This window comes from Cavia porcellus, unplaced genomic scaffold (assembly GCF_034190915.1).
Source record: "Cavia porcellus strain 051 isolate PalLab524CR breed Dunkin Hartley unplaced genomic scaffold, mCavPor4.1 scaffold_6, whole genome shotgun sequence".
Lineage (NCBI taxonomy): Eukaryota > Metazoa > Chordata > Mammalia > Rodentia > Caviidae > Cavia > Cavia porcellus.
In genome coordinates, this window is record NW_026947489.1 from 91,534,831 (window position 1) to 91,551,467 (window position 16,637).

The window sequence follows — 16,637 nt, forward strand, 5'->3', positions numbered from 1 at the left end:
ACTCTAAAATGAAACAAAAACTCCTCTCCAGTTGAAGACAATGCCGTCTGATGCTGCCCACATAACTCTCCTAATTCACTACCTAGTGTCCAATCAAACAAACTCTATCAGAGGAACAAGACCACCTGAATAAAAACCAGTGAGCCCACAAAATAAAACAGGACTCTTTAAACTGCAGCTCCATGTTAAACACCACACACCTCCTGCCCATACAAAGCAAGATAAAGTACTGTATTAACAGCTGCGCACAGTGGAGCGCCCCTTGGGGGCTGAGGTGGGAGGCTCACTGTCACACAGTGAGCTCAAAACCAGCCTGAGAAGCACAGCTGCTGTTGCCGCAACAGCAGCAGCACAAACTGTTAGTCAACTCCTCCTTACAGAGACCAGATAGCAGGCTCCAGGAGGGAAGACCCCTTTTTGCTCACTGCATCAGGGCTTCCCGCCTCTGATCATCTGGCTCCAGGTGGAAGCATGTGGGCAGGAGGGCATCATGGGCTCAGCTACTTGCTTCATGGCGGCCCAGGACCAGGGCAGCAGAACAGTCCCAAAGAGGACGGGTCCAGAGACCAGGTAGAGACCCCAAGGTTACAGCTCCAGGACGCCCTAGACACCCCCACAAGTGTGCTTCACCAAACCCAAGGCAGCTCTCCAGCCATCCAAGCTGATGACACCAAGGAAATGTCACAGTAAATGGTGCTTGGAAAACTGGGTATACATACAAAAGAATGAAGCTGGGATCTTTACTTTACATCCATATATAAAAATGAACTCAAAGTGAAGTCCAGCTGGGGACTGCAGCACAAGCCTGTAATTCTAGCCACTTGGGAGGCTGACAGGAAGATGACAAGTCCAAGGCCAGTCTGGACAACTCAGCAAGACCTTGACTCAAAAAATGGTTAGGGCTATAGCTTAGCATAGAAGAACCTGGGCTCAAGCCCTAGCACCAGGAAAAAAACAATAAAAATGAGCCAAAGGGCTGGGGGTTTAGCTCTGTGACATAAGTGCCTGCCTGGCAAGTGAGAGGTCACTGTGAATTCAAGGTCAGTCTGGGCTATACAGGGAGACCATGTCCCAAAAAAATAAAAAGAGGAAGTGGAAAAGGACAGAAAAAGAATCCTTCAGGACATTGGATTTGCTATGATTTTTTTCTTTTTAGAACAGGCTTTCATTCTGTAGTTCCAGCTGACTTTGGATCCTCTATGTAGCCTAGGCTGGCTTCAAACTCGAAGTGATTGTCCTGCCTCAGCCTCCACAGTATGATTTCTTCATAGGATATGAAAAGCAGAGACAACAAAAGAAAAAAGAAAGAAAGAAATCAGAGTACATTAAACTTAAAAATTTCATGGTGACACACAATTGTAATCTCAGCACTCAGGAGGCTGAGGGAGAACTCTCCCTGGGAGTTCAGGGTCAGCCTAGGCTACAAAGCGAGTTCAGGGCCAGCCTGAACTACACAGTAAAACCCTGTTTCAAAAAGAATGGGGTGGAGCCGGGCGTGGTGGCTCACGGCCTGTAATACCATCACTGGAGAGGCTGAGGTGGGAGACCAGCCTGGGCTACAAAGTGAGCTAAAGGCCAACCTGAATTGCATAGCATCATGTATCAAGAGAGTAAAAGAGTATGCAAACTTCTACAATTTCAGTAAGAAAGTAACAACCTCATTTAAAAATGAGCAAGCACTTAAATAGACATTTCTCCAAAGATTTACAAATGACCAAAAAGCACACAAAAAGGATGTTCAAGCCAGGCATGGTGGTACATGCCTGTAATCCCAGCACTTGGGAGGCTGAGGCAGGAGGGTCATGAGTTTGAGGCCAGCCTGAGCTACAGTGAGACTATGACTCAAAATGAAAAGCAAAGCAAAGCTCCATGTATCAAATAATTACAAAAATAGTAATCAAAACCACATTGATAAATTGATAAAACACACACACACACACACACTGATTGACACCCATTAGATTGGCCAAATAGGAAAGAGAAAGAGAGAAAAGGAAAGAGACAGAATAAATGAATGAGGGAGGGAATGGGGAAAACGGAACCCTCGTTGTACAGTCAGTGAGAATCTAAAATGACACAGCCACTAGAGAAACTCTTATGGTGACCTGTAAAACTCAAGAAAAATTATTGTAAGATCCACAAATGCCACACGTGTGCCCAGAAGAGCTAAAAGCAGGGTCTTGAAGAGCTATTCACGGACCCACATTTATAGCCATATGGTTCATCACAGTCAAGAGCTGGAGATGAGATGCATGCCTGTAACCCCAGCACTCTGGGAGACCAAAGCAGGAGGAGCACAAGTCTGAGTCCAGCCCACACAACTCAGCCAGACAAGGTCTCAAAATAAGTAACTGCAAGAGCCAGGGAACGTAGCTCGGTGTGAAGGCCTAAATTCAATCCCCAATACTTAGGAGCAATCCAAGTGCCTCTCAGGACAGGACTGGACAAAGAAAATGCGATACATACATACAAGCATATCATCCAGGTTCAACAAGAAAGAAATTCTGACACATGCTGTAACACTGATGAACCGCGAGGACATTAACACAAACAAGTCAGCCACAAAGAGGCACACTGCAGAATTCCGCTTACATGACGTACCCAGAACGTGACCTTCGTGCGGGCAGGAAGCACGGAGGCAGCCGCCCGGCCTTTCTTCTCACCCTATCTCCTCACAGCCCTGTGATTTTCCATGTGGCCCTGCAGGTGTGGCGTGCACTTTCCTCTTGGAAAACACAAGTAATCAACTATCTTTTCAACAGCACTTGTTTCCTGGTCTGTTGGTTTCTCCATATTTGAATAAAATTGACGTTTCAAAATACTGACATACACACAGTGAAAGGGAATATTATGCTGTTTACGAAGCCAACCAAAAGCCAAAGAATATACATAGCCTAGTTGCAATTTATAATGACAGAAAAAAATACAGTAACAGAAAGCAGATCACTGATTGCCTGGGAATGAGAGAGCAGAGAAAGACTTATGAAAGACCATGTGGCCACTTTGCAGAGATAACTGACACTGTTTGTTTTGTTTTCTTAGTGGAACCTCACTGATTCGCTCAAGCTGATCTCAAACTGCTGGTCCTGAACACTCTCAAGCCTCAGCCTCACAAGTAGAAGGACAGTGGGCACATGTGATACATGTATGCTCGTCACGTTAACTTGGTGAGCTTCAGTGTGTGCACACATGTCCCAACATCACCATGTCAGTACTGCAGTGTATTCTAGGTTCAGTGAACCTCAAAGCTGGCACTGGGCTGGGGTATAGCTCAGCTGCGCAACGCTTGCCTGGCAGGCATGAGGCCCTGAGTTCAATGCCCGGCACCAAAAATGAAAAAAGAAAATAAAAAGCTGGAGTAGGAAAGAAGACAGAGAAAAAGGCCTTATTTCAAAGAATCAGTGAGAATATACAGAGTCCCTAACTTACAATAGTTCGACTTAGGATTTTTCAACTTTACAATAGTGAAAGCAACATGCATACAACAGAAATCACCCTTAGAATTCTGAATTCTTCCACACAGTGAGACCATCTTAAAACACAAGTGTCTGACCTTTTCCCCATCTAGCAGACACATGCACAATGCTCTGAGAGACACCAGCAGACAGTGAGCTGCAGCCCTGGGCCAGCCTTTACAGCCCGACAGACTGACTGCCAGGCTGTGCTGTCGGTGGGTCAGGCGCACTAAATCACTTCAACATGACACTCTCAACTGATGAGGGGTTACTAGGAGGTAACACCACATACACTAAATTCTCAACAGAAAAGACAGGAGTCAGAAGACAATGGGCCAACTGCAGGGGCTGAAAGAAAATAAACGCAAACTAAAAAACCCACAGCCAGCAAAAATATTCTCCAAAACTGAGGACAAAGTAAGCACATTTTGGGCAGGGTGTTTACCTCAGTGCTACAAGCGCCTGCTTAGCAAGTGCAAGGTCCTGAATTCGAGGGGTTGAACCCCTAGGTTCAATTACAACACTGAAAAAAAAAAAAAGTACTGTCTAACAGAGCTCTAGATAACAAAGTTTTTAGATTTGTTTTAAGGAATAGATTGTTGTAAGCAAATAGTATTTACTGAATACTTTAAATATTTAGTTTTGAGATAAACATTTTTCCAAACTCTGATGATTTTCTTTAAAAGCCAAATAAAGAGTTGGCATGGTGGTACACACCTGAAATCATCGCACTTGAGAGGAATTTAAGGCCAGCCTGAGCTACATGGCAAGAATCTGTCTCAAAAAAAAAAAAAAAAAAAGCCAAGGACAGCTGTGACTTCTGGTTTTTGAGGAGGAGGGGTACTGGGAACTGAACTCAGGACATTGTACTTGCTAGGCAAGCATTGTGCCACTGAGCTATATCCTGCCCCCAAAGATAGGTATATATGCTTATCACATTTAATTTAATCTAAATTACCAACCGCTGCAACCCATATCAATATTTTGTGTCACTCTAAGAAGGAAAAACAGGCCAGGTATGGTAGGATGTACATGTAATCCCAGTATTGGGAGGCTGAGGCAAGAGGGTCACTGTGAGTTCAAGGTCACCCTGGGCCACAAAGGAAGTTCAAAGCAAGCCTAAACTGCAAAAAGACAAAAATTAATTAACTAATTAAAAAGAAGGAAAAATAATGCAGCCAATTTAACTATGGCATGTCACTACTTGCACCACACACAGTACAACCCTAACTTACAAATGAGTTGGATTCTGGGAGAACATTCATAAACTGCATTCATTCAAAACCGACAAAGTGAGTCTTACACAGTTGGGGACTTCCTATATATTCCAATCTCAGAATATTTTAAGAGTAAAAAATGTAAAGTAAAGAATAAAAAGTGACAAGACACAAAATACATTGCACATTCATGCAGGAAGGGGTTTTTTGGTTCTTTTTTTTAAATTTTGCTTCCTATATATGTGCATGTGTACATTTCTGGTGTGGCACTAGTGTTTTTGCACTGGCTCCCCAACTCTTCCTGTTTTCTGCTTTCTTAGTGGTGTTGTTGGAGACTGTGGTTTTCGGTGAAAACTCTTCCACTAAGTTGTTAAACTGCAGGCTGTGCTTGGACTTGCACCCCTCCTGCCTCAGCCTTCCCCACTCCTGGATTACACACATGCCCTGCTACGCTGGGCTACAGGACATCTCAGTGCAACCCCTCGCAGCATACACAAACGCGCACACACCATGGTTTTCTTTTTCCTTTTTGTCTTTTTGAGACAGGGTCTCGCTAACGTAATACAGGCTGGCCTTAAACTCACTATACAGCCCAGGCTGGCCCCGAACTGTTGGTGATCCTCTTCTGAGTGTGAGGACTACAGGCCTGCACTACTATGCCCAGCCTGCAAAAGAGACCTCAACGCAGAAGTATCTAACATAGGCAGGGGATATAGCTTAGTGGCACAAGCACCTGCCTGGCAAGTACAAGGTCATAAGTTCAATCCCCAGCACAAAAAAAAAAAAAAAAAAAAAAGAAAGAAAGAAAGAAAGAAAATAACAAAAGAAAAGAAAAGAAAAAATTCAGAAGCATCTAACATAAATTGAAACATGTATAATTTCTGGACAATGTGGTAGGCTTCATTTAAGAATACATTCAATTGGCTGGGCATGGAAGGACATCCCTGTAATCTCAGCATTGGAGAAGCTGAGGCAGGGGAATCACTGTGAGTTTGAGGTCACCCTGGGCTACAAAGTGTGTTCACGGCCAGCCTGAACTACATTGTGAGACCCTGTCTCAAAAAGAACTAACTAAATAAATAAATAAGTAAAATAAAGTAGGATACACCCAATCTTTCACACCTAAAAAGGGCCAATGGAAGCACGGTACCCAGGAGAAGACACTTGCAAATGACATCTCCCTGTACTAGTGCCCCTAAAGACCTTCCAGTGGGAGCAGATGTGCAGGGGGGCAACAGGAACAATAACAACAGTGTTTGTCTTAGTTTTTAACAAAAAGTTTAAAAAAGTGCCAGGCACAGTGGTATATACCTGTAACCCCAGTATTCAGAAGTCTGAGGCAGGAGGATCTGTGCAAGTCTGAGGCCAGCCTCAGTGACAATGAGTTCAAGGCCAGCCTGAACTACATCACAAGACCATGTCTGAAACAAACACTCAAAAATGAAAACAAAGGTAACTGTAAAACAGGCTACACCGCGTAGCAGGGAGCACGAGACCACGCCACCTAGACTGCATAAGCACACTCTACAGCACTCCCACAAGAACACAACTGCCTTGCAACACACCTCTGACCGCGTATTCTATCACTAGCAACCTGTAACTACACAGAGAGCACGCATTCTGCACAAGGTTTAGCCCCTAGAGAAAGTGGTTTCCCAAAGCCTAGCCTGGTGGGGTTCTAGCAGAGCCTCATCTGCCTGGGGACAGGGAAAGAAACCCACCTATGACACCCTCTAGCCTGGCCCATGTGAGATGGGCAATAAGCCACCCTGTCTCACCAGAGGGGATCGATCTGAGACACCTCAGTGAATTCCTAGCACAGGGGAACTGGCTCATCAAAAACCAAGACCTAAACCCGGGACAACAGAATGAATGGCTAAAGTGCCTTCCATAGAGTACATCACACAGTAGTTCAACAGAAAAAGTTATGAGGGGCCTGGGGAAGCAGCCTAGTCTCGTGGCACGCCCTGGGTCCAACCTCCAGTCACACAGGCACGCTTGCACTCACACAAGGACCCGTACATGCACACTACAGAGACAGACTATAAAGCAAAAGACACAATGTGATTCAGTCAACAGAAGAGCAAGTCAGATAAGGCAGGAACCACAGAATCTTCAGAAAAGCAGCTCTTTTTTGTTTATTTTGCTTTTTTGAGACAGGGTCTCACTGTATAATTTAGGCTGACCTTGACTCACTATGAGCCCAAGCTGACCTTAAACTCTTGGCAATCCTCCTGCCTCAGCCTCCTAAGTGCAGAGATTACAGCCATCTGCTACCCTCCCTGTCAAGAAGGGCAACTTTAAAAACCATGATTAATATATTAAGGTGGTTAAATGGAAAAAGTAAACAACATGCAAGGATAGCTGGACAATCTAAATAAAAAGATGAAAATTCTAAAAATCAAACAGAGTACCAGAGATAAAAACATTATAACAGAAATGAAGAATGACCTCCCACTTTTTTTTTTTGGTACCAGGACTCAAACTCAGGTCCTTACACTTGCCAGGCAGGTGCTTATGCGCTTGAGCGATATCCTTGGCACAAGAATGCCTTTGATAAGCATATTACCAGAATTCTTGAGCTTAATGATATAACAATAAAAACCTTCCAAACCGAAAAGCAAAGAGAAAACATACATATACACACACCCTACACGGAATACCCAAGAATTCTGAGACAAAGAAGAAAGAGAGGAAGGAACAGAAGCTATATTTGAAGCAATAATGACTGAAAATTTCTCCAAATTCATGTCAGACATCAAGCCACAAACCAAGGAAATTCAAGACCAAACAGGATAAATGCCAAAAACAAAACAAAAGCAACCTTTAGGCACATCAGACTCAAACTTTAGAAAAACCAAACTAAAGAAAAAATTCTGAAAGGAGTTAAGAAGGGAAAAATACTTTCCCTAAAGAGGAGCAAAAATCAGAATTATATCCAACTTCTCAAAAATGACCAAGTAATCTAGAATCCTGTCAAAACAGCCTTAAAAGAGAAGAAATACTTTCTCAGATAAGCAAAACTTTGGTTATGTGTTACCAACAGACCTGTCTTGCAAAAAATTTTAAAACAAGTTCTGTGGTGAGAAAGAAAACTATGTAGTTCACATTCAGATCTACATAAAGACTTCTCTAGATCAGAAAATAAAATAAATGCATTTTATGTTTCCTAATAGGGCTAACAGTAACAGTTCATTCAAAATAACAGTAACAATGTCTTTTGTTACTTGAGGCCTTATAGCCAGGCATAGTACATATTTACATTGACACTCGAAATACTTAGACATGTCTAGTAAGATAACATGACTCGTGAAGAAAACTACAAACCTCTGATGAAAAATTAAAAGAACAACTAAGAAGATAGGTATGGAGGTGCACAACTGTAATTTTAGCACTCAGGAGGCTGGGACAGGAGACCACCCCAAATCTGAGGCCAGCCTAGCCCACACAGTGCATTCATGGCCAGCCTAAACTATGAATAAACAAGAATGGACTCAGCCTGTTTTAGACAGGCTAAAAGTGGTTACCCTATCAGTTCCACCAAACCTGACTGCCACGTTCAACACAATTTCAATCAAAATCCCAGCAGGCTTTGTAGATACTGACAAACTGGCCAGGCGTAGTGGCACACCCCGTAGTCCCAGCACTTGGGACACCGAGGCAGGCAGATTGCCTTGAGTTTGGGGCCAGCCTGGGCTACAGTGCGCATTTAAGGTCAGCCAGGACAACACAGAAAGATTCTGTGTCAAAAACGAATGCTAATTAACTAACCAGTGTTTACATGGAGAGGCCAAAGACCCAGAAGCGTCAGCACAGCACGAAAGAATAAAGAGGTCCGACACCGCTCAGCTTTAATGCTTACTGGAAAGGTACGCGATGTGGTCCCAGTGAAAGAGCAGACAGAATAAATCAGAGTAGAATCCAGAAACGACCCACAGAAATGTGGTCAACTGGTGTCTGACAGAGGACCAAGGCAATACGATGGAAAATCTCGTCAGGGCTCACGCTAGCCAGCTTTGGTGGTTCACACCTGCAATCCCAACACTCGGGACACTGAGACAGGAGGGCTGCTGCAGATCTGGAGCCAGCTGGGCTACACAGTGATTTCAAGGCACACCTCAACCACACAGCACGACCTTGTTTTAAAAAACCAAACAAACAAAAATCATGCAAAACAATTGGACATTTATATTTAAGAAAAAAAGAAAAAAAACTCTATACACACAGTTTATACTCTTTACAAAAATTACTTCAAAATGGATCACAGACCTAAATGTAAAACACAGAAGTATATAAAACTCCCAGAAGACAATACAAGAGGAAATCTAGGTCACTCAGAGTACAGTGATGGCTTTTTAGATACAATACCAAAGGCATAATCCATGAGCCAGAATCTGTAACTCGAATTTCAAGATTAAAAGTTCTGCTCTGTAACACCATCCAAAGGATGAGGCAACATCCAGTACCAAAACAAACCAAAAAAAAAGGGTAAGGCAAGCCACAGAATGGGAAAAAATATTAGTAAAAGGTAACAGATAAAAGACTATATTACCCAAAGTATATAAAATTTCTTAAACCTTAACATTAAGAAAACAAACAACCCACTTTTAAATAGACAAAAGTAGGCATGCTAGTGCATGCTTATTAGCCCAGCCACTCAGGAGGCAGAGGCAGGAAGATCATCTGAGCCTAGGAGCTCAAGGCCAGGCTGGGCAACATAGTAAGATGGTCTCAGAAAAGGAAGAAGGAAAGAGAAAAACTTGGGCATAGTGGTACATGCCTGTAATTCCAGCACTGAGGAGGCTGAGACAGGAGGATTGCCCTGAGTTTGAGACCAGCCTAGGTTATATAGTGAGTCCAAGGCCGTCTGGATGACAGCAAGAGCTTGTCTCAAAACGAATGAAGAGACAGGTACAATCTCACAGAGACAGAGACAGAACCAGAGACAGAGACAGAGACAGAGAGAAACAAAAAAAGGAAAAGAAAAAAGGTCTGAACAGACATTTCACAGAAGACACCAACATGGCAAACATGCATATGAAAAGATGCCCCATACCCTACATCGCCGAGGAAAGTTACATTACAACAAGAACCACGTACCAGGGCAAACCTACTAGAATGGTCAAAATCCAAACAACTACCAACACACAGTGCTGGTGAGAACGCAGACCAACAGGACTCTCCACTCTCTGGGGGCAGGGATGCAAACACAGTCACTTTGGAAGACCAAGGGGCTGTTTCTTAAAAACTAAACACATACTAACTTGTGGTCCAGGGGTCAGACTCCTTGGGATGTACGCAATGGACTGGAAACTTAAGCCAACAAAGCCTGCACACGGATGTTTCTAGCAGCTTTATTCATAATTGTCAAATGTTGGAAGCAACCAAGACGTCCTTGAGGACTGTGGTATGTTCAAAAAATGGAACGCTACTTAGCACAAAAAAGCATTGAGCTATCAAGCTGTGAAAAGACACGGCCACAACTTCAAAGCCTATTGCTAAAGTGAAGAAGCTAATCTGAGAAGCTTATGGACTGTGTCATCCCAACCACAAGACACTGAGAAGGCAAAGCTATGGTGACGGTAATATTTGTGTGCCAAAGGACGGGGGTCGGAGGGCTGGGGAAGGCTGTAGAGACAGAGTAGAGGAGTGTAGGGCAGTAAGGATAGTCTGTAGAACAGGAGAGTGGTAGGAAGGTGTGGCTGTACATGCATCCAAACCCACCAGCAGGACGACAGCAAGAATGAACCTTCAGCCAACTATGGCCTTTTGGGATGTAGATTCACCCACCCTAGCACAGACAGGACTGTGCAGCCTGCTGACCTCTGGGGTGTCTGGGTGCACTGCAACAGGGTTATACAGAAATGCTGTATTTTCCATTCAATTTTTTTGGTTTTTGTTTTTTTAGGAAGATCTTACTATGTAGTCCAGGCCGATTTTAAACTCCCTGCAATTATCCTGCCTAAGCCTCCTAAGTACTGGAATTACAAGCATGTACCACCACATCTGGCTTCCACTCAATTTTGTGTTGAACTAAAAGAGCTCTAAAAGATAAAGTTCATTAATTAAAAGCAAAATGAGGGCCTGGGGATGCATCTCAGCAGCTGAGCACCTGCCTGGCAAGCAAGAGGCCCTGAGTTCAATTCCCAGTGCCAGAAAAAAGTAAAATAAGATAACCATTTAATTCAGAAAACATGGTATCCTGAAAGTTACTAAAGAACTAGGAAACATTTACTTGGTTCTTCAACATAACCTGGAATGGTAGTTATTTTAAAAGTTAACTGACCTGTTCTTCAGAAAAGCAATAGCACAAAACAGACTTTCTGCTAAATTCCCAAAACTCAACACATGCAGGAATCATGAGTAAAACTAAGACATATGCACATGAGATCTCAGAAAGATCATTTTAGTGCTCCAAAAGCTGAAAATGGACCTCACGTGCTCAAGACCCCAAGTTCCATTTCTAGCAGAGTAAGGTGGGGTAGGGAGACAGAGGCCTCTAAAAGCTACCCAAAGGGGAAGTCCTGCACTGGATTCTGAGCATCTGGAAAACAGGCTCACTGAAGCACACACAGCAAACCAAAACAACCTGCTTCACAGACTTGCTCCTGAGAGGGCTGGGTACACATTATCCACATCAGCTTCCAGCAAGAGCTTGTGCGACACATAACGATTTTCCTCGTTTTAACCAGCTGCCACGTGCAAGCCTTGTCTTTAGGTCACGAATGTGCGAGCCATGCTTCAGAGGCTGCACAGTCAGTAGAACGCAGCGCGGCCGCAGAGATGCCTCGCCTAGCCAGAGGGCTTTGGAATCTGAATGCGCTTAGGCGAGCCGTGTCCTCTCTCTCTGCACCCTCCGTCCCATCACTCATCTTCTCAAAGCCAGAGCAAATCTCAGTTTTGTGCTCTGACTGCACAGGAAACTGCCTTGAGGCCTCCAACCTGCATCACTATTCTTAAAACTGGAGCTCTACTCCAGTCCTTTCATTTAAAATTTACGAAATTCTAAATATTATATGAATAGTTTTGCCTTAGAAAACGAATCATTTTCCTTCTATTTGCATCCTCGTATTTGGAGTCTGCCTACACTTTCAGCATGATGATGCTGAACAAGCCTACTGCAGAGGGACAGCGGCCGGTTACTGACCTTGGGTATCCACAGGAGCTGCACGACGGGTAGGCGCTGTAGCAGCTGGTAGTGCTTAGGTCCTCTTTTCTGTCAGGTTAGGAGCTGCGCTCAAACACTGCTACCATTTGGTGAGTCTGTAAGTTACTTACTCCACAAAGCGTGCGCACACGCTGAAGCAGGCAGCGTGCTCAGGAGTGACAGCGGCTGGCAGAGTTAGACCCGTGACAGCTGTGTGCACTGTGCACCACCGCTGCAACACGTCCTGTCCTGCCCAGCTGACCTACACACACCTAACAGAGCACACCAAGGGCTTTCAGGCTGGAGTTACCATTTTCTATGTGACTGTACCCAAGCCACTGACTAGTACTAAATGGAATAAAGGCTCCTTATGTGTCAGGACCGAGTTCAGGCACCAGAGCTTCCCAGGCCCTGTAGGAGCTGATGCCACCTGCTCCCTACCGTGTGGGAGGTACGTTCCTTGACAGGCCTTAGTGCAGTAACTGCACTTGCCGTGCAAAATAGTAAAAGAGCAGTTTTCAGCCTGGGTATGGTGGTGCACTCCTGTCATCCCAGCACTCAGGAGGCTGAGGCAGGAGGATCGTTGCAAATTTAAGTCCAGTCTGGGATACAAAGTGAGTCCAAGGCCAGCCTGGACTGCATAGCAAGACACACACAGAAAGTTTTCAGCCATTTTCCTTCCTAACCTTCCACTCCCTCCTCTTCCTTTCTTTCTTTGCTTCTTCCTTTCTTCTTTCTTTTAATATTTCAAAGCAAGCTCTCAATCAGGTTTTTAAAATTGTATTTACAAGACAGTACCTCAGCTTATAGAGACATACACAGCACTACTTCAGGGTTTTCTGTGCATTTCACAAAGCGGTCTTTCTTTGAGACCGTACCGTAAGTGAAATAAATCAGACGCACACGGGTAAACATTGTGTGGTCTCACGAGTGTGAGAAGCTGAAAGAAACATGCATATGTATACGCATGTATACAGGCATATAACACACAGCTAAGACTTCTCCGAGTTCACTGAAGACAAAGACCTGTGCTGGTGTTGTGCAGACAATTGAGTGCAGACGTCCTCTGCTCTGGGTGAATGATGTGAGGGTGACAATGTATGGTGTGCATACCATTGTTGTCCCCTGATTGACATGTTTTGAACTTTTTAATTTTTTTCTTTCTTTTTCTCTTTGAAATAAAATGGATTTAGAAAAATACTGGAGGTCAAAAAAAAAAATACTGGAGGTCAAGGACAACATCAAAAAATAAATAAATAAAATTACAAGAGCTTCCACATGACTCCTGGTTTTCCTGTTATAGGAGAAAAGGGTTGAGAAATGAGCCTTTGCTACTCTTAAAGGAAAATACTGTCTGCCCCTAAAGAAAATGTAACATTTCCTCTCAATCTCTCTCCAAATCCTCCTCCATTTTCTTTTTTTTTTTTTTTTTTTTTTTTTTTTTTTTTTTGTCTTTTTCCTTTTTATCGGTACCGGGGATTGAACTCACGACTGCCTGCTTGCAAGGCAGGCACTTATGCCACTGAGCTAAATCCCCAGTCTCCTCCTCCATTTTCTATCAATATGCATTTCTCTCCTGACAGCCTTAGTGAGACACCAACACAGCTTCCCTGAGACACAGATCACTATATGAGCTAAACCCCATTCGGTTAGGACATCTTTAAACCCTCTTAATGCTTTCATGGCATTTTAGTAGAAAATCAAAAAATTTAAAAATTAAGCCAGGTATGGCTGGTCCCAGAACTATGGAGGCTGAGACAGGAGGATCACAACAAGTTTAAGGCCAGCCTGGGCTACAAAGTGAATTCAAGTTCAGCCTGAACTACACAGAGCGAACTCATGGTTTATAACAAAAGCAAAAACAAAAAGGATGAAGCCATGCTAGCTGTTCAGTACACAGTTATCTTACTGGGTCTACCGATCTACATACTGGAAAACCCTTCAACTTTCATGGTTAAAGCACTAATGCTCGACAGCTTACCTATTATATATTATTATATCCATTCTACACTTAACAAAATGGGACCTGTTGAAACCCACAAAACGCTGGTTAGCCAACCATGGGGCCCGAGCCTGCAATCCTGACTGAGATGGGAGGATGCGGCGAACGCAAGGCCAGCCTGAACTGCCAGCGACACCTGCCCAAAAAGTCAAAATATTTGAAGTAAAACTTAAACTGTGGCACTTCGGGCTGGGGTTTTTGCTCAACGGCACAAGCACCTGCCTGGCAAACGTGAGATCATGAGTTCCATCCCTGGTACCAAAAAATCCAAAAACAGCCACTCTTACAGCTTATTGTTTCTCTACTGGCACCTGCCCATGGGGACAAGCTAGAAAAATAAATCATTAAAAAATTGTGACATTTCTTATTTCTACTATTCAAATATTCCTTATAAATATATAAAGAATTTTTCTTTATTTACTTATTTGTTTATTTATTTTTTAGCTTTTTGGTTTTTTTGAGGTAGACTTTCACTAGGTAGCCCAGGCTGGCTTCAAATTTATAGTGATCTGGGACTGGGGAGTTAGCTCAGTGGTATAAGCGCCTGCCTGGCAAGTGTGAGGTCAAGAGTTTGATTCCTGGTACTAAAAAAAAAAACAAAAACAAAAACTTGCACTGATCTTCCTGTCTCAGGCTCCTAAATGCTGGGATTACATGTATGCAACACTATACCTAGTCTGAATTTTATTTGTAAATTAGTAAGTATTAATGTGTTAACCTAGAAGTATATACATCACACACACAAACATACAGAGCAAATAAAGACCGAAAATAGCTCTTACCTTCATCTCCTTCTGGTGCATAGGAAGCTGTAATAATGTCGATGTCAGCACAGTTCATCACGATCTGATTGGTTGCCTGCCTCACCTGAAGGGAAAAGAAAAACCAGCAGTGAGAAAGAGCCCAAATCACCAGGATACATCATACTCAGGTACAAACGCCTATGACGAACATGATCGTTATGTAAATCTAAATTGTTATCAACAAACAATATAAAAATATAAATACAAAAAATAAAAATAAAAAATAAAGTCCAGATTTAAAAAAATAAAAATAAAGCCCAGATAAATAATATGTACACTACCTTGGACAGAGGGCACAGGTGATTTTTTAAAACCCAAACATCATTAAAATTTAGACACTTCATGCAAAAATGATAAAACAAAGAGAGTACTTTTACTACTACAAGACAATTCACTTTACAAATTATAACAAAAGCAATAATAAATGTTTAAGAATTTGACATCATGGGGCCAGGAAAGAGCTCAGCAGCACAGTGCCCGCCTAGCAAGTGCAACACCCTAAATTTGATCCCTGGTATGGTGGGAGGGCGAATTTCACATCATTTAAACATATGATACAATGAGGGGGAAAAAAGTATCTTTTCTCCCTAAACCTTGTTTTAAAACAATTTGTTTTCTTTCTTCTGGTACCAAGAATCAAACTCAGGACTTCACACTTGCCAGCCAGGCACTGAACTATCCCAAGCCCCGTAACTTTTTGATTTCAAAACATGAGTCAGACATGGAAGCATACACATGTGGAAGCCTGAGACAAGAGGATCACTGCAAGCTTGAGTTATTCTGCGCTACACAGTAAGTTCAATGCCTATCTGAACTACATAGTAAGTCCTTGTCTCAAAAGACAAAAATAAAACATAAATAATAAAATTAATTTAAAAAGCTATACCTAAGAGTAATCATTTAATAACAATTACATAGCTAAATTAAAATTACTCATCTAGCCAGGTGTGATATCATACACCTGTAATCTCAGTACCCAGGAAGCTGAGGCAGGAAGACTGCTGTGAGTTCCAGGCCAGCCTGAACTGCATAGTGAGACTCTATCTCAAAAAAATAAAATTACTTCGTCTAAATTACAGATAATACTTTACTATGCCTATAATAGGCTGTCAAAAGTTCCCAACTCATGAACTACTTTGACTCATTAAAAAAAAAACCCTATGGCCAGGCAGGCTAGCACACATATGTAATCCCAGCACTCAGGAAGCTGTGCCAGGAGCATCAGTGAATTCAAGGCCAGCCTGGGCTATATAGGAGACTTTTTTGTTTGTTTATTTGTTTTGATTGGGGGTTTTGTTTTGCTTTGTTTTTTTCGTACCAGGGATCGAACTCACGACTGCGTGCTTGAAAGGTAGGCACGGGGCTGGGGATTGAGCTCAGTGGCATAAGCGCCTGCCTTGCAAGCAGGCAGTCGTGAGTTCAATCCCTGGTACAGATAAAAAAAAAAAAGACAGAAAGGCAGGTACTTATGCCACTGAGCTAAATCCCTAGCCTGTTTATTTGTTTTTCGAGACAAGATCTTGCTATATGGTTCAGGCTGGCTTTGAACTCATTTATGTAACCCAGGCTAGCCTCAAACTCAGCAATCCTCCTGTCTCAGAAGTGCTGAGATTATAGGCATGTACCATCATACCAGACTCATAAGCCTGGGTTACATAAAAAAAAAAAGAGAGAGCAAACAACAACAACATAGATATAGATTATAAATATAGAAATTGGCCATATATATATACATACATACATATATATACACACACACATATATGGGCTAAGGGTATAGCACAGGGGTAAAGCATGTGCTTAGCATGCACAAGGCCCTGGATTCAATCCTTGGTGCAAAAAAAAAAAAAAACCTCACAAATTGTCCTATTTCAAAACAAAAATATCATTTAATAAACAGCCTTTTTATGTGGCACTATCCCTTCCCACTGAGTATTTCACCACAATGTATCCAAGCCTTTATGCTCAAGTGGCGATTTCTGGCATTACATTTGAACAAAATGAAAAAAAACA

The 16,637-nt window shown here is 42.7% G+C and overlaps 1 protein-coding gene across 1 annotated transcript in view; it reads right to left on the minus strand.

The window, feature by feature from the left end:
* Window positions 1-16,637, minus strand: part of Npepps (aminopeptidase puromycin sensitive) — a 74,752-nt gene that overhangs the window by 48,542 nt on the left and 9,573 nt on the right. Inside the window, exon 2 of the mRNA XM_003467065.5 lies at window positions 14,604-14,688. Coding sequence (XP_003467113.2) covers window positions 14,604-14,688 — 85 coding nt within the window. The remainder of the gene's footprint in view (window positions 1-14,603; window positions 14,689-16,637) is intronic.